The 22,597-nt window shown below is 36.4% G+C and overlaps 1 protein-coding gene across 1 annotated transcript; it reads right to left on the minus strand.

Moving 5' to 3' along the window:
* Window positions 1–5,973: 5,973 nt before the first annotated feature.
* LOC127634580 (myb-related protein A-like) lies at window positions 5,974–20,463 on the minus strand. Its single transcript, XM_052114193.1, has 15 exons — window positions 20,169–20,463; window positions 17,539–17,638; window positions 16,159–16,230; window positions 15,656–15,748; window positions 14,645–14,865; window positions 14,349–14,535; window positions 14,059–14,136; window positions 13,544–13,642; window positions 12,380–12,610; window positions 11,567–11,941; window positions 11,326–11,465; window positions 11,114–11,228; window positions 9,282–9,405; window positions 9,059–9,142; window positions 5,974–6,741 (listed from the first exon to the last, which is right to left on the minus strand). Exons 1-15 carry the CDS (start codon window positions 20,189–20,191, stop codon window positions 6,602–6,604), a joined length of 2,082 nt encoding a protein of 693 aa, XP_051970153.1. The 5' UTR covers window positions 20,192–20,463; the 3' UTR covers window positions 5,974–6,601.
* Between the last annotated feature and the right edge of the window lie 2,134 nt (window positions 20,464–22,597).

Raw genomic sequence — 22,597 nt, forward strand, 5'->3', positions numbered from 1 at the left:
ATATATATGCACTATTAATCGACAATTCATGTCTGGAGATTGGCCCTGGTCTTTCAAAAGACACTGTCAAACCTAACCACACTATTCAAAGCTCAGGTTGTTCACCTTCAGGCCTGCTTCCCTCCTCCAATTAATTTGGATGAGGAACAATCGTTGCATTTGTATTGCCCTGTGTGGGCACTAACACAGACCTGTATTCAATTCCGTAATGTGATTAAAGCATTTAAGTGCATTTTGTAATCATAATTATCATAAACTTTTTTCTGAAAAGTTTTAATGATTCAGATTTTTTAATTCAGTGAATGGCATGCATACACAACCATACACGCATAAACGATCATTAGCTTTGCTTAAACCAGACTGGCTTTTCTGGAACAGATGCCAAATACAATCTCTGTACTTCAGTCTGAAATTAAGGGTTCTTTATCTACTGCGCTACGTATTAAAAGATTATATTTTTGTTACTGATTCCTTTGAATCAGCCCAAGTAACTGACTTTCTTCAGGTTCAAGGTTAATAAGGTGCCTTGTCCATCTGCTAAACTTGGATTACTGGTCACATCAACTTCAGCTTTCTCTTGGCCTCTTATGCAGGACTCCTATAGATCTGCTTCATTAACCCTAATCTAATCCACTGATGCAGTGAATTTGATGTCATTGACATGCTATTCTTTTATTATGCTCATAAGCACTTTAGAGCCTACAAAAAGTGCAAAAGAGTAAAAACAAATCAATAGTGTGAGAGTGATTTCAAAACATTATTGCCAGATTATTACCTAGCAGCATCTGTTGCTTGTAGAGCACCTGAGGAACAGCTGCTAAAAAGACATAGAGACAGCAAGAATAAAAGAGAGAAAGGCTTAAATCTGCTCCACCCGCTGAACACAATGTCTACAATTACTTTCCCCCATTCACCAGGTGCCTCTTCACCAAAAATCTGATTCAAAAAAAGAAAGAAAGAAAAACAGCTATGGGGGCACAACCTGTTACATTAACATTTCAGGGACTCTAAACTGTATGGAGATCAGTATCATTCATATTTACTGTATATATAGCCAGGCACATAGCCCTCTGTTCAGTTCAGTAGCAAGGACCCCTTTTGCTCTCAAAACATAATTTCAACAAATATCACACACCTAACTGAGTTTATTTTTTAGTATAAACCCTCATGTTTAACACTACAGCATAGCTATTTGCTTTGCCCGTGCAGTGTCCAAAGTCTCAGCAGTCAGCTAGTCATAGCCTGTGGAAAAACTGACCCATATCAATAGGCACCCAGTGGAGCACCATGCCTGGGTTTCCCGCCTGAATTTTGGGTGCCTGCCAGATGACAGGGTCTGTCACTGCTGCGAGAGCCTACCATCTGCTGTCTACTACACACAATGGCAGTCAATGTGCATATAGACCCAAGGGAGGGTCTTCAGTGTGATGAGTTTGTACCAGATGATGCATTGGGACACATCTAAAAACGCACACACGCTTGCATGCAAGATCTGCATGCTTGTCATTATTCCCACTCACAAATTAAAAAATTATAATCTCATTCTCACAATGAAATAAAGGCACATTCAGAGACAGAAGTGACATATTTTAACATTCAAGCACAAAAAGATATTTGATATTTGTTATTACATGGTGTAAAACATAAACATTGTAATGTTATGATTGACCACTATTTATTAAATGCCCTCATTTGAACCAGTGTTGTTGTTGTGTTTTTTTTCAAATGAAAATACCATTTAAAAATAAATGATATATATATATATATATATATATATATATATATATATATATATATATATATATATATATATATATATATATATATGTAGACATTAGCCAATCTATCATTGCACATAGTCATTTCATTTAGTCATATCATCATAACCCATGGTTCATTGAGCGAGTAGTCCAAGCTGAAGGAAATCTCCAACCGATTCAGTTCATGATCCTGTTTTCGACTGACTCATTAAGCAAGTCGAGCGATTTGTGGATTCGTGGACAACGTAGTGGAAAATTGTGTAATCTATTTATTGTTAATAGCCTATATATGTTTTTTTCCCATCATGACCCTGTCTTTCTCTATTGTAGCACAATTCACAAACTCAAATCAAAAACTATTTAGCAGAGTTGGGCAACTTCTATTAAAATGAAAGGGACAAATTGGAACACCCAATGGTCAACGGATGTAGAAAGGAAGTCCCAATTTACAGGTAAAAGAGCCAATCACCTTTGAGATACAGACACCGCCAAGAACGTGCATTTGCATTAGCTATACAAGCCTAGATTTTTTTTTTTTTGCTTAATTTGTGGTAAAGAAGCACAATTTATGATTCCAGTGTTGTTAGATTTTAATGATGATTTGAAATATTTTCTTTGATCGTAATCTTGACCAACCATTTTTGAGATTTTAGTCTTTCCCCATTCAAGTAGACAGGAGCTGCACTCACATGAAAAATGGCCGCCAGTGGACTGACTTGCTAGAAAGACTTTGCTCAAATTCAGTCTAAACATTCTATTTTTTGCTCTCTTCTTCAGCTTTTTTAATTATAAAGCCATCACAAATAATGCACATAACTTATATGTAATGTATGTAAGTAACAGTGTTGGGTGTAATCTAGTAACTGTATTCTAATTACTTTATTAGTGAAGTAGTGTAAAACATTACATTTTAAATTTGTGTAATCGGGTTACTGGCTTTCAATACGGTTTATTTGTTGTTATTTTTAATACATTCATTGGATTACACACATTTCTAAAATAAAATTATGTAGAATATATTTCAAACGTGAATTATGTTCATATGTAGGCTATTTCTATTTGTGTTTCTGTGACAGCTGAAGAGTCACTAACAAGTCATTGTAAGGTAGAAATGTCTGGTGCTTAGTGTTACCTTAGTGCCACAATGAACGAGGAGGAAATATAGATATTATTTTGAATTAATTGAGCCGAAAATTAACTTTCAAGTAATGTAATTGCTTTTTCCATTAAGTAATGAGTAGTGTAATCTGGTTACAATTTTTAGATAAGTAGTCATTTGTAGTGGATTAAGTGGTAAGTAATGTTATGAGGTAACTTGTGAATACAGAGTAATTTCTGCTGCTTGTAGATCAATAATCAACTCTGTTAAGGTTAAGGCTGGGATTACAACCTAAAGATTAAACTTCTTTCTAAATGAACACGTCACTGTCAGAGTACAACAGGTGTTTGTTTTGAGTGGAGCCAAAAATGGCTTTAGTAGCCATTAAACACACAGTGCACTGTACAAAAGCCCAAACCAGTCAAACAATTTATCCCAAATGGGCATTTGACATCTCTCAGGCCTGCATTCACCATCTGAAAAATACAATAGCAAAGTGTTCTTTGAATCTGAAAGAAACATATAAGAGCACATGTGTTATGGCTTGAAATGGCCATCAGCAGCAGAAGGCATGTCAGTGGGGCCTTGTGCCCCTCTATTCAGGGGAAATTGAGTGAATGGGCCTGCAAAACCAACAGACATGCAGAACAATAAAGCCAAAAGACATTATTTCATGGGCGAGTGGGCCTCTTTACAGAGAGCAGCTGACCTGTGGAGAGCCTTGTTGTTCAAGGAGGGTGTGGGTCCACAGAGCCCAAGGACAGAGATTGCGGCACCCCTGGTCCAGTGACAAGAGGATAGCAGTCAACTCAAGAGACCTTAACCTCCATTACTGCTGTAAACACCTGGCCTTCTGAAGAGGGTGAGAGAATGGGACTCCCTGTGAGGTTCAGATGGCATTTTGTCATATGACATGAATGAGAGGGTGATTATAAGGTCCTGGGGAGGATAGAAGAGCTGTCAATCACAAAGTTAAATTTGAATCAGTTTTGGGGTACCATTTGTCTAACTCAGGCTTCTCAAAATAAAAACACAAGTGACATTTCAAATTGCATTTATTTATTTTTAGGTTTGTGAATAACAAAATGGTTATTAAACGGTTTGTTGTAATATCAGAGAAGCAGGTTATAATTGTTATGCTGTAAATAATGACAAATACATACATGAGAAATGAGTATGTAAGAGGATGTGTGCTGCTTGTTTTAATGTATTTAAATCTGCTACATGTATTTGCTTCCCTTAATATATGTGTCCATGTTAGATTGTAACACATGACCATGTCTACAGAAAAAAAAAAATCAATAAACAAGACAAGCACATAGACACAGTAAAAAGAAGACACAAAAAAAATTAAGCAGTTATCTACAATGTCACAGGAACAATATAATTTCTTTCTGTAACATAGATTGTAAATGTCAATAAGCTGCAGTCATAGACCTATGAACATTGTGAAGTAATCTACATAGTAGTGTATATTTTAATGCAGATGGTCAGTCTGTGTTTTAATAGCAGGGTTACATTAGCAAAAATATACATTTTTATTTATTTTTTAAAAATCATCCTCAATTTTAATTAAAGACAATTGTGTTAAGCGGGCCCCCAATTCATAGCTAATACTGCCAAATCCTTCAACATTGGGGTCTTTACTTGCCCAGACTAAAGTATCAATGTGAATAACCTGGAACTATTTCACATGGGTGGCCAACAATGCAAAAAAATAATAATATATATATTTAATACAAAAGCACAGTCCTACACTTCCTTTAACAGATTGTGCTAGTGTCCATTCCTGCTGTAACTCTCAGGAGCAAACCTTAAATACATTCTCCAAGAGAGAGAAAGTGAGAGACCCCCGTTCAGATGTCATCCTGATATGTCAGTGTTTTAATGATATGTGTAAATACATTCAGCCACCAATAAAAAAGATCCCCACATAAAAAAAATGTAGACACTACAGAGAGGGCATCAAACAATAGATACAAACCAACATTTATACAATATTTAAAAGTGCAATTTGCCTACTTCGAACATTTGGAGGCTGAATGCTCCTACCTTTATGGTCAACCAATTGGCAAAACAAATCAACAGAAGATGGAATCTTTGAAAGGATTTTAAAGGAATAGTTCACCCAAAAATGGAAATTAATTTACTCACCCTAATGTCATCCCAGATGTTTATGGCTTTTTTTTCTTCTTCTGCAGAACACAAACGAAGATTTTTAAAAGAATATCTCAGCCCTGTAGGTCCATACAATGCAAGTGAATGGTGGCCAGACCTTTGATGCTCCAAAAAGCACATAAAGGCACTAGAAAAGTGATCCACAGGACTCCGGTGGTTACATTAATGACTTCTAAAGCGATTCGGTCACATTCTGAAAGTAAAGATTTATAGGGAAAAGGAGTTATATTTTGGTCTGTCCTGTCCCAAAAATGATTGGCTCACTTCAGAAGACATATATTAAGCCACAGGAGTCATGTGGATAACTTTTAAGCTGCTTTTAGGAGTTTCAAAGTTCTGGCCACCATTCACTTGCATTGTATGGACCTAAAAAGCTGAGATATTCATCTAAAAATCTAGCTTTGTGTTCTGCAGATGAAAGTAAGTAATGCACCTCTGGGATGGCATGAGGGTGAGTAAATTATGATTTTGGGTAAACTATCCCTTTAAGCCTTCTGTACAGACCTGTACAACCTAGATGCAAGAAATTAATGGCAGTGTTATTAAAAAAAACAAGATGTAAGATTCTCAAATTCTTAATAGAACACAAATATAATTAGAGATTTTTTTATATCTTTGAAATAAATAAATTAGTTAAGATTTAATAAATAGAACCTACAGCTCAAAATGAATGACTCTCACTTACTGTTCTTGGAACGTGCTATTTATAATGCAACGTGTGCATTGATATCGGTACCAAACATGATTTCAGCTAAATTGAGAAAATTTTCATAAGCAGTGAAGATGCTGGATTTAGACTACAGCGATTTAGACTAAGCGATGTTAAGTCTGTCCAGATGTTCAAGATACAATTCATTTAAACAACCTTCACTTAAGAAAAAATAACACTAGCAAGGTACCATCCAGTAGACATTAACTTATAAGATTCATGCTATATAATACATTCATTGAGTGTTCTACTCATAAAAAAACAAAATAATTATTGGGGTGGAATCTTTGTTACGCTTGGAGCGGAAACGATTACGTTGCAAGTGCTATCCAGTTACTCCTCAACACTGTCTCTGCTCCTCACCCTAACAAACAACCACAGTAGTGCAACACTGCAAGTGCTCCCCTATCCTTAACACCAGTCTATAAAATAGTCTAAAACTATCGTAAATAACAAGCGTAAAAACTATCTGAAAATTTAATTTACAAGTTTTATTCCTTTTTTCCTTTCTTAAAAAAGTTTTAAAAATCAACATGCAGCCTTTAAAAATCAACACACTGTCAATGACTAAAACAGATTTGTAAAAATCATCTCTATGTTAAAATATATATAATTAACTAAATTCTGCAAGTCTAGTGCTATTTGTATTTTAGCAGGAATACAACCAGCATGCACACTGCTAAGACTACATCTCTAGCATATGAGTCTGTTTATCCTAAGCAATACATTGTTATATCAGTAGGTGTTTAGCAAACATAAGTGTACGCTTGAGTTTCCTACCCCAGATTGTCTAAAATGTTAAATGTTGGTGTGATAGAGGAAAGAGGGAGGGTTGCTGTAGTGTAGAAGTGACTTTCAAAGGATGAGAGCTTTGGCAATGCAGATGGCGGTGTTGGTGTTTAAGTAACGCCTCGCCTGCTCGGTCATAATTAGCTGATCCTCTGTCTTCCCAAAGACTACCGCCTCCCACTCGTTGTTGGCCTGCTGGGTGGAAAAATATGTTTGTCCATTTGTAAAAATGTATCTACAAAGTAATTTTTTTTTTTGCCATTGACAAATACAATGGATGAAGAGTGCATAACTCTAAATGTATTGAGAGTAAAACAAAGTGAGAGTTTATAAGTCCACAGGAGGTCAAGGAAGGATGGAAACCAATACTTTCCTTAAATGCTTAGAAAGAAAGTGAGAAAAATTACCAGTGGAGGGGTTTGGTAGGGTGGGCTCCTCTGGGTCATGGGTTCTCTTTTGATCTGTGGGCTAAGGGAGCAGACCATGGACAGTGAATCCTTCAGTGATCCAGGAAAGCAAGAGTTCTCCTCTCCCTCTGCCAATGGCATCATAAGCATAGATCTGGTCAGTAGACCATCATTGTGAGACTGTGTGAGAAAGCGGGGAAGAGGTTGGGGAGGAGAGAAAAATAAGCCCATCCAATATTGGTAGTGCCCCACAGCTTTATATTACTGGCATTTCACATTGAAAAATAAATCTATGTAAACTCAAAGGAAAAAACCCTTATAATTTGCAGGGCTGGATCTTTCCACAGACCTCCCGATTAAATTTTACAATGATATTTCCAAGTTGATTCAATATGTATTGCGATTCTGTTAGTATTGCGATTTCATGCTTTGATATAAAAACTTCTTAAAAAGATACAAAAAAAACAAACTTTGTTAACTCATTTTTCTCAGAAAGAAATGTCTATTGAAGAACTATTGTGTCTGAAATGACAATTGTTTTCACTCTGTAATATATCATTTGCAGGTAAAAGGTAGGGATGTGCAAAACTACTCATTTAGAAACTACCGACTGACCAGTCAGTGCGTTGTCTGAGCTAGGCGATTAGTTAGTGCAAAGAAACCCTTGTATAAGGCTGCATTATGTCAAATTGTATTCAACAAATAAATATACACAATACTGTATATAGTATAGGGGTGGTGGTGATTCTAAATGAGAACACCCCCAAAGTTGTTGACCGGGCGGGTCAACAACTTTGTTGCAAAATTATCTTTATGATAATATTAATAGCCTATGGTAACAGTGGTGGATTTAGATATGGGCAGTTGCCCAGGACGGCAAAACAACAAATGGAGGCTAAAGAGTAAACTTGTTCAAGACCCACTTCTGTGGCTGTACTGAATTATGTAGTCCTGTAGTCCCAATGTCATGCTATTTGCATATGCATTCTGAGATAGTCTGAGAACTTATGCAGCGTTCTGATAGACAACACTTTTCTTACAAACTGCTCCCAGATAACTGACAGAGAAAAAAGTGAAAACCGTTTGCGCGTGTTCCACGAAACAAGGGTAGCGCTGCGCACATGGGCAACAAAGCGCAAATGAACTTAAGGTTTTTCCTCAAGCACGTGTCTTTGTGTCTATCCAGTATTTCTTGTCGACAGTGGCAGATAAATGTGGAAAATGACCTGCCACTGCGCATGAATACCCTGGCTGTTTATAAATACTGCGGGGACACGACATATACAGTAGTTTACGGCATCAACAGTTTGATAAGCCTTTTTACATCTAAACTATTTATTAAAGCGGTTTCAGACAAAATCTGCAGAATGACTTCTGACACATCTCAAATAAACTTTTGGATTATGCATAATAACAGAAACATTGATCACGTTAGAGGATTTTTACATCCGACAGTGAACAAACGGCACTTTTATTACTGAAGCAACGGTGCATTTAACGACTAAATGTAAAGAATTAAAGAGACAAAACTTTTCAGAGAGAAAACCTGTTAGTATGGAACTCTGCACAAATATAGATTCCTATATTTACCTATTAGCATTAAGATTAAATAAAAAAATATATATATATATATATATATATATATATATATATATATATATATATATATATATATATATAAGATTGTGCTCCTAATCTCAGCTCGTTACCTGTATAAAAGACACCTGGGAGCCAGAAATCTCTGATTGAGAGGGGGCTGAATACTTATTTCCCTCATTTTTGACATGTGTTTTTCTGGATTTTTTTTGTTGTTATTCTGTCTCTCACTGTTCAAATTAACCTACCATTAAAATGATAGACTGATCATTTGTTTGTCAGTGGGCAAACGTACAATATAAGCAGGGGATCAAATATTTTTTCCTCAATGTATATATATATATATATATATATATATATATATATATATATATATATATATATATATATATATATCATTTTTGTTTCATCAGGGAGACTATTTTAAAATTGTTTGGCTCAAGAATTGCAATTTGTAACAGAATCGATTTTTTAAATTTGTTACTAGAGGATAATGGTCTTACCAGTCCATTGTTAATCTTCTGTTGGGGAAACAGCTGTACATTCAGACAGTCTTTTTCCCAGCTGTCCAACATCAGAGACTTTCTCACCTTCCTAGCAGGAGCTTCCATTTGCTGTGAATCCCAAATGACAATTTTGAAACAAAACCAGTGTTCACTTTGACACAACATTAGAAAAAACATGTTGAACATTAAAATGCAACCTAATTGCGTGATTTGGAGAGCAGCTGAGAAAGTGGCCACCTACAAGGGTTACCTCATAAGATATGCACTGAAGCTGATTCTGCTCTTGTGTGAAGATGTCAGACCCTGTTTCTTCTTTGAGAACCTCTCTGATGTCCTCCTCAAGAAGCGCCAGAGGCTGGGGCTGAACACACCAAATTAATTGGTCAAAAGGCAAATCAGCAACTGAACCACTGATTATACATACTCAAAGAGCCTTCACATATTCTTGCCATAACCATTTAAAGGGATAGATCACCTCAACATCATAACGTTTTGGAACAACACTAGGGGTGAGTAAATTATTAAAGAATTGTCCTTTTTGGCGAACTAAAGTGGCAAGAAAATTTTGTTTTTATGTATAAATTTGTCTTAGAATCTGGTTTGATCTTACAATAGTTAAAGTTACAATAATTAACAAACACAATCTGTTTTAACTAATAACAGATTATAGTATTGTTCTTGTACATATTGAATATATCATTCAAAAATTCACAGTGTAGGTTGGACAAAGTAAGTGAACCCCTAAGCTAATGACGTCAACAAAAGCTAATCAGAATCAAGACTAGGAAAACCTGGCATCAATTAATAAAATGAGATTGGATGTAAGGGTTAGAGGTACTTTTACTTATCAAAAGCACTCAAACATTTTGAGTTTGCTATTCACAAGAAGCAACTGCTTACATGGACCATGCCTCGCAAAAAAGAGATCCCAGAAGACCTACGATCAAGAATAGTTGAAACTAAGTTATCTCCAAGTGCTTATATATTCATATGTCCACAGTTAGACAAATTGTAGTAAATGGAGATAATTTAGTACTGTGGCTACTCTGTAGAAATGGCAATCCAGCCAAGATGACTCAAACGGCACACCGCAGAATTGTCAATAAAGTCAAAAAGAACTCTAGAGTGACAGCTAAAGACTTGAAGTAATCATTGGAACTGGTTTAACTTCTCTATTCATGAGTCTACTATACGGAAAACATTAAACAGGCATGTGTCCATGGCAGGACACCACAAAGGAAGCCACTGCTTTCCAACAAAAACATTGCTGTGTGCCTGAAATTTGCCAAAGACAACGTTACTGGGAAAAATTTTTGTGGAGTTGAATTGTTTGGAAAGAACACACAGCACTATGTATGCCATAAAAAGGGCACCTCATACCAGCATAAAAACATCATCCCAAAGGTGAAGTACAGTGGGGGAAGTATCATGATCTGGGGCTGATTTGCTGCTTCGGGGCTTGGACCACTTGCCATCATCACGCAATGAATTCCAAAAAATTAATTCCCATGTTTATCAAGAGATCCAACAGTATAATGTCAGGCTGGCTGTTTTAATAGCTGAAGCTCAGTAGAAGTTAGGTGATGCATCAGGAAAATGGCCCTAAACATCAATGTAAATCCGCTGTGGAATGACCTCAAGAAAGCCGTTCACACCAGACATCCTAAGAATATGGCTAAGCTGAAGCAGTTCTGTAAGGAAGAATGGTCCAATATTCCTTCTGAACCTTGTGCTGGTCTAATCAGCATATACCTGAAACACTTTGTTGAGGTCACTGCTGCCAAAGGAGGATCGACCAGTTAATAAATCCAAGGGTTCACTTACTTTTTCCACAGCACTGTGAATGTTTAATAGGATGTCTTCAATAAAGACATTAAATATTATAATTGTTTCTTTGTAATTAACTTAAAGCACATTGTGTTTGTCTATACTTGTGACTTTGATGAAGATGAGATCACACTTTATGACCAATTAATGCAAAAAAACAGCTAATTCCAAATGGTTCATATACTTTTTGTTGCCACTCTATACCATAATAGTAACATATCAGTGGCCACATTAGGACTTACCACAATTCTTAATGGCCCATGCATCTTCTCCTGGGCAGCCAGGGCGTTTTTGAAAGGGGTTGGTGTCCTTGGCGTGTGGACCATACTGTTCTTGTGGATTTTGGGGGTCCTAAAACTGTGACGACAAGAAATATTATTGATTGTGCTTGATTTTAAGATGGATGAGGTTGTTCGATGTTCTCAAAAAACAAGGTGAAGAACAAGGGCCTTACCCTGCATTCTCCTTCTGGTGTTTTGGTGTGGTCTCTCTCTGGTGGGGTGTATTGTGTAGACATTTCTGTCCACACACAGGGGTGGAGGTAAGAGCTGGATTGTCCAAGGTCAAGGGCTCACCACCAGATATGTTGAAAAACTAAATGAAAGAACATAATTTTGAATGGGACAGAAAAAGAACACAATTCTGTGGTTTAAAGGGTCGCTCAAGTTTTTGTTTTATGATTTTACCCATTTTACCTGAGATGGGGAGAACGGTAGGCCTTTGACAGGGGTGTTTTTTGGTGAGATTCCACTGTTGTCTAAGAAAGGGCCGCAGTTACTTTCATCTGCAGGGGACTGATCCCCTCTGTCTCTTCTCTTCTTTCTCATAATAAATGGTGGTGGAGTGCTGAACCTGTTCATGCAGGTATTGGAGAGAGTTACAGACTTGCCTTGGTTCATGGCAGCACACTGTCTGCTCATATCTGGGACAGCGGGAGCATTTATTGGGTAGCCAAGGCTTTCTGTGTTCCTATTCACTGTTGGACAAACCCCATCGGAGTTAGTGGGCTTTGGGGAGGAGCCTCCCTCAGAGAGATCAAAGCTGGTCACATCACTCCAAGCCATAGGATCCTGCAGCATCAAAAACCACATACAGAATATTTCAAAGATTTCTTCCTTATCATTATGCGTCTTGTTAAGTATGCATTTTTAGATATCCTCTTTTACTTAAATGCCTATAGATTGCACTGCAGATTTTGGCAGAATCTTAATGCCTACCATTGATAAAATTCTGTGCCTGTGTTTTAATGCATTAAACATCTGGCTAACTTGATAATGCTTTAACCAACTGTTAATAATATAGCACTCAAATTTGTTTTCACTCTCAATCAGCCCAGAAAATGTGTGCAAATTCTGTGTAGGCCTATCATTAAACAGTATTGCAATCAACACCATTTACAGTTATCAGCATGAAAAAACAGTGCAAAGACTGTGAACTTATGGCATTTGCATCTGATAAACTCAGCATAACAAACTACTATACATAGAACAGTGTTTTACTATGCTTACAGAGTCTATGAGCTCCATGGTCTCTGCAAAATCTGGTATGGTCTCTAGAGTGGACAGCACAGCGCTGGCCTCAGCAGCCAAGAACTTGCTAGGAGAGACAGGCAGAGACATAGCAGCAGACTGGCCCTCCTCTAAACGACACAGCTCACCTCTTCTATCATCCAAACTCTCTGTAGTGGTGACAGTATCATCGTGGAGGCTGTCTGACCAGCTGGAGTAACTCTCTGGATTCTGCACAGGACCAAACCATTAAGGTCAGCATGAGGAGTTAACGATTTAAGGGGGGTGTCACAAACTCAATCAATAAAACTGATTTCACTTATCATTTGTAATAACTGAAATGTATATTACCTTGTTAAAATCTATGTTAAACATTCATTATATTAACAGTGACATAAAGAAGATAAGCTTTTCTCCATGGTAGTGTTATGGTGCATGCTTTCTAAACATTTTCAGAGAAACTAAATAATTAAAGACATATTTTCACATAACCTACAAAAATGGTATTTAGAACAACTTGAGTAAACTCTGGAAAACACTGAGGAAGCATAGTCAGCAATTCACTGACAATGTATTGTAAATCAGGCATAGCATGTTTGCAGCCAATGAGATTTCACTGTGGCAATTTCATGTAAGTTCTTTGAGATAAAATATAAAAGAAATATATTTATGATTATATTTTAATTTTAATGTATTATGATTAATCGATATTAATCAACTGTGCGATTAATTCGTTTAAAAAATGTATTCACAGTCCTATTTTTCCTTTTTATTATATTATTATATCCTTTTATTTTACAATTTACTGCATCATATTTAATTCTATTTATATAGATTATATTTATTTGCATTTATTATACATTTATGAGATAAATCGTAATAAGAAGAGCATGTTTATAGTTAATATAATAAGTTAAATAATAAAATTAAATAATACAAATAACAGTACCGGGGTAGAAAAACTCGCTTTTAACAACAGCTTAACCACTACCCGGTCACTTTCATGCTGAGGTCTACAGCAGGGTGTGAGTCAGGGAGGCAGTGAAGACGGGCAAGGTTTACAAAGCATAGCTGGAAATGAGGGTATGAGTGAGTAAGATGGAATGGAGAGAGCTGATGGGATCTATAGCGCACTTCACTACGAGCACACACTGTGTCTCTTACACGAGGGCCCGAATGTCTTCTGACTTCACTCTCAGCTGACATTAGCAACAGCTCTAGCTCCTTAATTCTTTTCTCTTTCTCTGGGTCATCATGGCACGGCTGTGAGGAAGAAGAACGGGGAGGAAGTGGCGGAAAGAGAGACGGAGACACAACAGTTTACTGACAATTTTACGAGACTTTACGAGGCCTGAATTTCGCCATGCCAAACTACTCTGAATTCAGATGCTGATGTACTTTGGATACATTGCATTAAATTTAATACATTACATTTTTGCCAATACATTTTAGAATGTCATTTATGATCTGTAAAAATTGGTAAAATGGCATTGATGAAATTCAGATACAGACCAGTTTAACACACCACAAAACACACATGCAGATTAAAGTTATATAAACATAAACAGTAAAATGAGTTGATTCTTTAATTTAAAAGAGTGACAGACTTCTGAAAGCGGAAAGTTCATAGATACAGAGGAGACTGGAGCATGCCATGAGAACGGCACCATGGGACTTACCGACACAAAGCTTAAGACCTCGACAGTAATGTTGTCCATACAATGGCTCATTTGTGAACCATACGGGTATCTGTGCTGCTGCCGATCACAAACAATATGAGAGGATGAAATTAAGTATGTTTAATTAATTTTAGCCACGCCTAATTCTGACATTTATTATGTCATTATGTCAACTATAATCTGTGAAATGTAATCTTTGGTCACAAGTTTTTAATAAAGGTAACTTTTAAAAAATAAATTTTATATGAACTGATAAAAATAGAGCATAGCTGTGTTCTGTAGGTTTTTACCTGTGATTGGCCGCTCAGGATCAATTGATTCTGTTTGTGTGGATATTCCACCACTGGGCTGGCTTTGGTCCGTTTCTTCTGGCCAGGGTCACTGCCGTAGATCTTACTGCCCTCCCCCAAGTAGCCCTCATGTTCTACCTTTCTGCGCATGGTGGAGTTCCAATGATTCTTAATGGAGTTGTCTGTCCTATAAGAGTCCATTAAATTAAAAGGTCAATCTCTTAACTAGACAAGAAGACATAATTATGCATAGTTTCAGTCAGATATGGGTCTTGGTGCCAAAAAGCTAATTGTACCTTCCAGGCAGCAGCTTTGAAATCTCAGCCCAGCGGTTTCCCAGGCGTTTATGAGCTTCATAGATAATGCAATCTTCTTCCTGAGTCCACGAGGATTTCTTTACTTCTGGGTTGAGGTGATTGTGCCAGCGCTCCCGGCACTGTTTGCCTATGCGGCCCTGTAAGTGCTTGGCAATCACTGACCACCGTTTGGGACCATACTTATGAACAAGCTCGATCACCTGTGGAAATGTATGGCAGTCAGTTGATCAAAATTAAGGTATTCTCCCTCATTTTACAGCTTATGTGATCTAATATGAAAAATAAAAACCGTGTTCTAAAATCTGCAAACTTGAAGTTGAGTAAGAATCTTGAACTTATTAAAAAAAAGTAATTCCTGGTCTAAAAAAAAAAAGCTAAAGTGTGTAATTTGTGCACCACTTCTGTCACCAAACAGGATTGCAAAAATAATGATTGCTTTTAGACTGTCAGGCTGGCTGGGATGCTCAAACATACAGAGAAATGTTTTGATATTGTCACAGTGTTTACACTTTTTAGGTACCTAAAACCTACAATTGGCTGACTCATAGTTGTCTGTGCATATTAAGTTGGGATAGGGTAAAGTATTTTAACATCAAAGCTTTATTTTAACACTTCAGCTTTAAATAAGAATTAAGCTCTCTAAAGATTGTACAATTCCATCATAGCACATGTGCAAGTGCTGAACAAAATAACAAACACCTTACAATATATTAATATCAAGGAGCTAATTAGGAGGAAAGCAACCTAGAGCATTTAGGACAGTCCTTCCTGAATGCTTTCATACAACTGAACAGCATATAGTACGATACAGCACAATGCTTCTAGTTCTTTGGATGATAGATTAGCAGGAAAACAACTTTTGCACAGTGCTCTAAAACTCCAAGAACGGTTCAAGTCATCCCACAATATTATCCCTCTCAATCCTTCCTTTTCCTCCATCTATCCATCTCTGTCTTCCTCTGAGGACACAGAACACACAGCTCGTCTTACCCTCTGATCCTCCTCTTTTGTCCAGGGTCCTTTCACCAGCTCCGGGTTGAGCACCTTTTGCCAACGGTGCTGACATTGACCATCTGTTCTTGTCTGTCAAAGTGCAACAAAATCCCAAATCAACACCTGCAGCTAGTACATACAAACCAGTAATAACATCTTTACAAACATACTGGTGTGTCACTATTAATGAAACATTAATTTACCTTCAACCATAATAGTTCTGTTGAAATTAAATCATTCTAACTATAGTTATTTGTTACGTGTCTTATTTTGGATGCATTTTGTTTTATACTACATAAAATAGATATGTTTGTAGCTAATTTTAAAATCCTTTAAAATACACTTGATTCTCCCATAAAGAGATATTAACATACCTCTGTATAATAAATATGTGATTTCAATGCTGCACCAAGTTTAAGATGTATACTGCAAATACATTTATATAAAAGCACTATCAAAATACCTCAAACACTTTCCCCCTGATTTAAAAAGTTACCTACTGGGAAAAAATTTGCTATAAATTTCCAAGTGTCAGTTCCGTGTTGCTCAACAAGTTTCTTTAGCTTCTCATCCTGTGTGTAAAAACAGAGGTTATATCTTTTTCATCTCAGATAGTAGTCTGTTGTGTTAGCAGTGCTTATATTATATCCCACCCTTCCCCTTTCACTATACAAAACCCAATGAGTTTGCAAATATATAATACAAATATACTACAATAATAAATTATGAACTCTCTTTCCAGTGAGCTAGAATTAAAGGGATAGTTCATCCAAAAATGAAAAGTCTCTCATGCCATCCCAGATGTGTATGACTTTCTTTCATCTGCAGAACACAAACAAAGATTTTTAGAAGAATATCTCAGCTCTGTAGGTCTATACCTCGAAAGTGAATGGTGACCAGCACTTAAAGCTCTGAAAACACAGACAGTCATTGTAAAAGTAATCTATATGACTCCAGTGGCTTAATCAATGTCTTTTGAAGTGTATCAATCACTTTGGGTGAGAAACAGATCAATATTTCAATAATTTTATACTACAAATCTCCACATTCAGAATGTGAAAGTTGCTATTTCAAGTAAATAAGGGACATAAATATTGATCAGTTTCTCACCCACAGCTATTATATAGCTTCTGAAGTCATGGAGGAGTCTTATACATTTCAGTCTCTTACACATTGCACTCCAAACAATGTACATATATAAGTGCTGGCAGATAGAAAAATCCATTGATGACTTGTAATGACTTATTCCATCACCTTTCTTTCACAGTTTTGAGGAATGTCTCTAAATGAATGTCTTAGGTCTCTAAAGAGTACATAAGAGAAAACTCTGCAGGAAGAAAAACGAAACTGCAAGACGTGTGGTGAGAGATACTGTCCTGTCATTGCTAATCCCACCAAAGATGTATGATGGGCCCCTCAAGCCTTCTGGTTAAATGAGAACAGCTCTTTGCTAATTGGATTAAAGTCTACAGCTAGGCAATGTGAGATTTAGAGAACATTAAGGAGAGAGAGTGCCTGGGATTCATTTAAGAGTTTCTGGATTCAGATCTATATGAATGTTGTTGAGTCTAACTGTTCTTTCGAATCCAACAGCTCACATATCCAACTGATAATTGACCTGTATCATCTTTTCTGGATTTAACCACTGGAGTCTACTTTTATGCTGCCTTGATTTTTGGAGCTTGAAAGGTCTGGTCACCATTCACATGTATTGTAAGGACCAACCATTTTTTTTCTAAATACCTTTGTTTGTGTTCAGCAGAAGAAAGAAATCCATACTCAGGGATGGCATGAGGGTGAGTAAATGAAAGAATTTTCATTTTTGGGTGAATTATCCATTCAATATAGACACGCAAATGCAAAATACAAACATAAAGTACCTCGTCCCGTGACCATTTAATTTTGCAAAGGGTCTTTTTTGAATTTTTGGGGTCCCTGATGTCAGGATCTGTAGAATGACGTTCATCATCCTCATCTTCACTGCAGGCATTAAACACAAAAATAGAGAATTTAGAAAATGAAGAGTAAAACAGGCTATTAAACAGAAAAGCAATACCACATTTTTTGTCTAACCAGAATTTTTTTTTTTATAGAATCCATTACACTCATACATTTAACAGACAAGCATGAATGCTCATCTCTAAAAACAAGACCCAAACCATTTAGAAAAGCAGCCAACTCGTTAAACAGGACATTCCAGAGTGTAATTAGTCTTCAAGCATAAAATACAAGCTACAAAAATTAATTCAAGCATGAGTCTATTACAAAGGTTCCCACATAAATATATAACTTTTTATATTTATCTGTTTATGTGGTTTTATTTCCCTTATTATAAAATCCATGACAGCAAGTTTCACATGTTTATTTTATGTCCACAGTCTTTAGGAATGCCTTGTTGCTTGGTAACATTTCACCCAAGCACTGAGGTAGACAGTATTTAATCAACACCATGTAAGGGATGGATAATTCTCCCCAGGATACAAACTTAATGGAAAACCATTTATCCAATGCTAAAGGTGAATATCAACACATAAACCAAGCTAAAATATTATAGCAATATAGCAATAAAAATATTAAAAAGTCTACAAAAATGCCACAGCATACAGAGTCTATTCAGAAGCATTGCTTCAGTCTTAAATTGCAAACTCCAATGCTGTGAGGCAATGTGTTTAGGTGTCTTTTAGGCCAAAGTCTAACTCTGACTGAAGTGGTACAAATATGGAAGTTCAAAATCCTTCTAGCTTCGAGTTTGCAACACAGAGACTGGTTTCACATTGGCTCTCAGTATTACCATCCTATGAAAGAAGTGTTTCAGTCAAAAAAACATGCAAATTTGATGTTTATGATCTCCACCCTCCAGGAAGGGGTGAGGTGATGAACAAGCCCCTTTTACTTCAGAAGTGCCTTGCTTGCATAATTTAGGCAGGCCAAAGTAAAGCTCAGCCAGTGTAAGCGTGCGGACAGGATCTGTACGAATCTACTCGGTCAGATTAAGGCCTGCAGCTGGTCTCTTTTTTTAAATTAAGTTCAGACTTGAACTTCCATCAATTTATGGCACAGAAATTTACCAACCCTGAATCAACAGCTGAGAGGCAAGAGAGTTAAGGGAGGATGGACACACAAAGACTAAAATGTTCATTCATCCATAAATAACATAATGACCATATTTTAGTCATTTGGGCACAACAAGCTGCATGTCACTTTCCTTTAGAAACCTCATCATTTGGAAAATCTGACTCACATAGTTTTATGAACCAAACTGGATGTGAATTACAAGTGTTCAGGTGCCTAGCATTACATGTAAGATGAATATTCCTACTTTCTTTCCACAATTGTATTCCTTTGGTGAAATATTATTATAAATAATAAATATAATAATTATTATATTCAATTATTATTAATAATACAAAATAATAATCGAAATTTGTTTTATTACTATTTTAATACACAATAATATAGAGTTCAACATTTCTTATGTACTTCTGTATAAAAATAACTGAAGTTGCAACTTATATTTAATTTCCAATAGCGGTCTTATACACTGTGTTTAAAAAAAAAAAAAAAAAAAAAAAAAAACACTGCCTCCTAAATCCCTCAAAGTGAGGGAGAATTATCTTAATTCATGTAAGCAGAAGAAACATGGGCATCCATATACAAAGTTTGACAAAGGGTAACAGACAAATGAGTGAATATTGATTATGTGGTTTAATAATCTACTTCATAAATCATGTTTGTGGTCTGTACATTTTGGGTAATAACAATACAGGCTGCAGAGCTCTCATCTAATAACATATAGGCTAACAATCTTCAAAATAATCAACATTTGCCAGCAGCTACTGTCTCCACAATCAGCCTACTTTGTTATCACCCTCACTTGTAGATTAATTAGAATTTATCAGTTCATTGTTTTACCACTTTTGTTTACTTTTTGGCCTAAATTTACTTCAGTTTATATAATAGCCGCTTAGCATGCTAGTTAACTCTTGCTGTGCTGATCAATAGAGAAAAAGCATGCAAACGTTAGCATTTTACATAACTCACTCATGTATGTTAACCTTAGACTCTGTGGGAAAAGACTTATTATTAAAATTGAAAGAACTTTCAGTATTTGACTTTTTCCCCATCAAACGCCGATCAGTCTTTGGATCGTGACCAAACGAGTCAGCAGGTGCGACTGATCTGATGTGTCACAAGGATCTGTCTGTCATATGTTAAATATAATCGTTTCTTGATGTTTTATTAGATCTTTCGTATGGGAATTCTGAATTATTGTTATTGTTTTGAGCTAAAACGTTGTCATGGCAATTTCCGTTCTGAAATAAAACACCGATTTTAGCTACATTTGTCATGAAACACAATGTACGATCTCCCGATGTTGTGTGAGAAAAAGTGTCAACATATGGCTTGTACATGTACACAGGATCAACAATTCCCAGTAACATTCATCGATATAGATATAAATGTATATTTAGTTTACCAACCAATGAATAAGAAAGATCCATCATCTCACCTGCGAGACTTCATGTTGGCCATGTCAACTGTGTTCAAGCCCAGTTCTTTTCAAAGGACAATTTGTTACAAATATCCACTGTTGCAAATCTCCTTTTGATCAAAACAAACAGCGATCTCAAGCACACTGACATTTATCCACACATGCCACTGTCACATGTGTTCGATCTTGTCCTCGTGAGAAGCTTCAGATCCGTGGGAACAGCACAAGAGTCACATCACAATAAATATATTAAAAATAAAAATATCCTTCCAAAAACACATATTATTAAATAATAAAAGTAAAAAAAAGGGGTATCGATGTTACTTTCAATGCAATCTCAAAATGGTAAAGGAAGAAAATCCAGAAGCATATATCTGTGTTAGTATAGCCCGCCTTGAACATACACACCCCTCTGTACTGTCACTCAAGCTCTCCGCGCGTGTGTTTTTTTCCACTCATTCTTGTTTCATTTTTTGTCCATCCCGCCGAATCTCGCGCCCAGCCTCCTTCCGGAAACGGATTTGAATCTGCGCATGCGGCCTCGCCGCTGATTAGACAAAAAAAGAGGGCGGAGCAGCACCCTCTGCTTCTTAAACAGCAACGGGTCTGTCTCGCTCTTTTAAAGTTTTTATTTTCATGCAATTTTACTTTGAAATTACGTGGTGTAGCTGCTGTTTGGAAATGTGTAATGCTGCAGTTGAATGTGTAATATAGAACATATATGAATTATATCCATGTTCTATATACTTTTAATTACTGTCCTGTATGAAAACTAAATAAAGAAGGTTCTCAGCGAACGTATCGTAGTGCTTGTTTTGAAAGTCAATGCTGCCCTCTTGCGGATTTTTGTATGTGTATTCAACATTCAAAAATACATTTAGATTTTCTGGGATACCGGATATTGAAAATTAGCTTGTTGAAAAATCTAAACACGTTTTTATAATTGTATAATTTATCAAAGACCACAGCCCAGGTATATCACTCATAAATAGCAAACAACTTAAAAAGACAGGCCAGTGATTTTTAATCAAATGTTTGGCTTTTTGAATTTTATCTAAATTATTTTCTGTGTTAGTCATGGTAAATTGCACTCCATCATGACACACACATTTAACATTCATTTAATATGCTTTGCAGCATTGATGTACACTATGGTGTGAGGACAGTGTGGTAGTGAATTGGCCTACCATGTCATGAAGTTCAGACAATATAATTTAATATAATATCATATATAATATAATATAATAATATATGAAAATACTAATAGAATTATTCATAGCAAAAATAACATCAGGAAAATACAAACTCTTAATATTAAAAGAATATTCAGGGTTCGATACAAGTTTAGCTCAATAGACAGCATTTGTGGCCTAATGTTGATTACCACAAAAAACAAACAAACAAACAAACAAAAATAGAGAGAGAGAGAGAGAGAGAGAGAGAGAGAGAGAGAGAGAGAGAGAGAGAGAGAGATTTCTACTCATTTAGACATCTCCCTCCTTTTCTTCAAAAATAAATAAATACAAATCTGTATCACAGGGAGGCACTTACAATGGAAGTGATTGGGGCCAATTTTCTAAAGGTTTAAAGAAGGTTTTAGATTTAGCACTTACATTAATTCTTCTGTTAAAACTAATGTATTATCTGAGCTGTAAAGTTGTTTAAATCATAATTTCTACAGTCGTTTTAGGGTTTGTGGACTTTTAATTGCCATAGCAACAAAGTTGTAAAATTGTATATAACTTTACACAGAAAAGGTAAGCGATTTCATCACACAAAAATCATGTTAACATACATATTGTTTATGTCTTGTGTATATACTTTTGAAATAGTGAACATTTTTATGTTTATGGATTGGCCCCATTGACTTCCATTGTAAGTGCCTCACTGGAACCCAGATAATATGGCGTTATTTCCCTGTCAAATGTCGAGAGCGCATTATTGTAGCGCGAAAGTACATTAATGTTATGCGCGAGCGCGAATCCCTCTGCTCGCGCGCGAATATAATGCGCCGAGCGCGAATCCTCTGCTCGCGCGCGGAACTGGGCGCGCGCTCTCAGATACACGCTGCTCTTGAAAGAATTTTCTCTGCGCTCGCTCAGAGAATATGCCTGCACTTAAAACGTGTTCATTGCAATCGCGAATCTCTCCTCTTCGCTTAAAGTAAGCGTGTTTGTGCTTAGACTGTGTCCCGTGCGTTCGCGCATGCCCAAGTACTCCTCTCTTCGATTTCTTTCTCTTTGCTCTTGGCATAAACGCTGTCAAAACGGCAACAACCAATCAGAAAAGGCTTCAACGACTGACCAATGAAAACGCGACATCGTACATGGAATCTTATTGGTTGATATTGAACCGCACATGTTCATGTGTTCAATCAAGACGATTCAATTCAATCAAGACGAGCCGAGATGGATCCGCAGAATCGACGATCTCAGGTAAACAGTTTT

Source organism: Xyrauchen texanus, chromosome 41, assembly GCF_025860055.1.
Source record: "Xyrauchen texanus isolate HMW12.3.18 chromosome 41, RBS_HiC_50CHRs, whole genome shotgun sequence".
Taxonomy (NCBI): domain Eukaryota; kingdom Metazoa; phylum Chordata; class Actinopteri; order Cypriniformes; family Catostomidae; genus Xyrauchen; species Xyrauchen texanus.

Coding starts and splice junctions, on each gene's coding strand:
- LOC127634580 (XM_052114193.1), bottom strand. CDS start 20,191: ATGGCCAACATGAAGTCTCGCAG. Junction 11,942..12,379: donor CCATGGAGCTCATAGACTCT/GTAAGCATAGTA, acceptor TTGATGCTGCAG/GATCCTATGGCTTGGAGTGA. Junction 6,742..9,058: donor ACAGCTGTTTCCCCAACAGA/AGATTAACAATG, acceptor GACAAACATATT/TTTCCACCCAGCAGGCCAAC.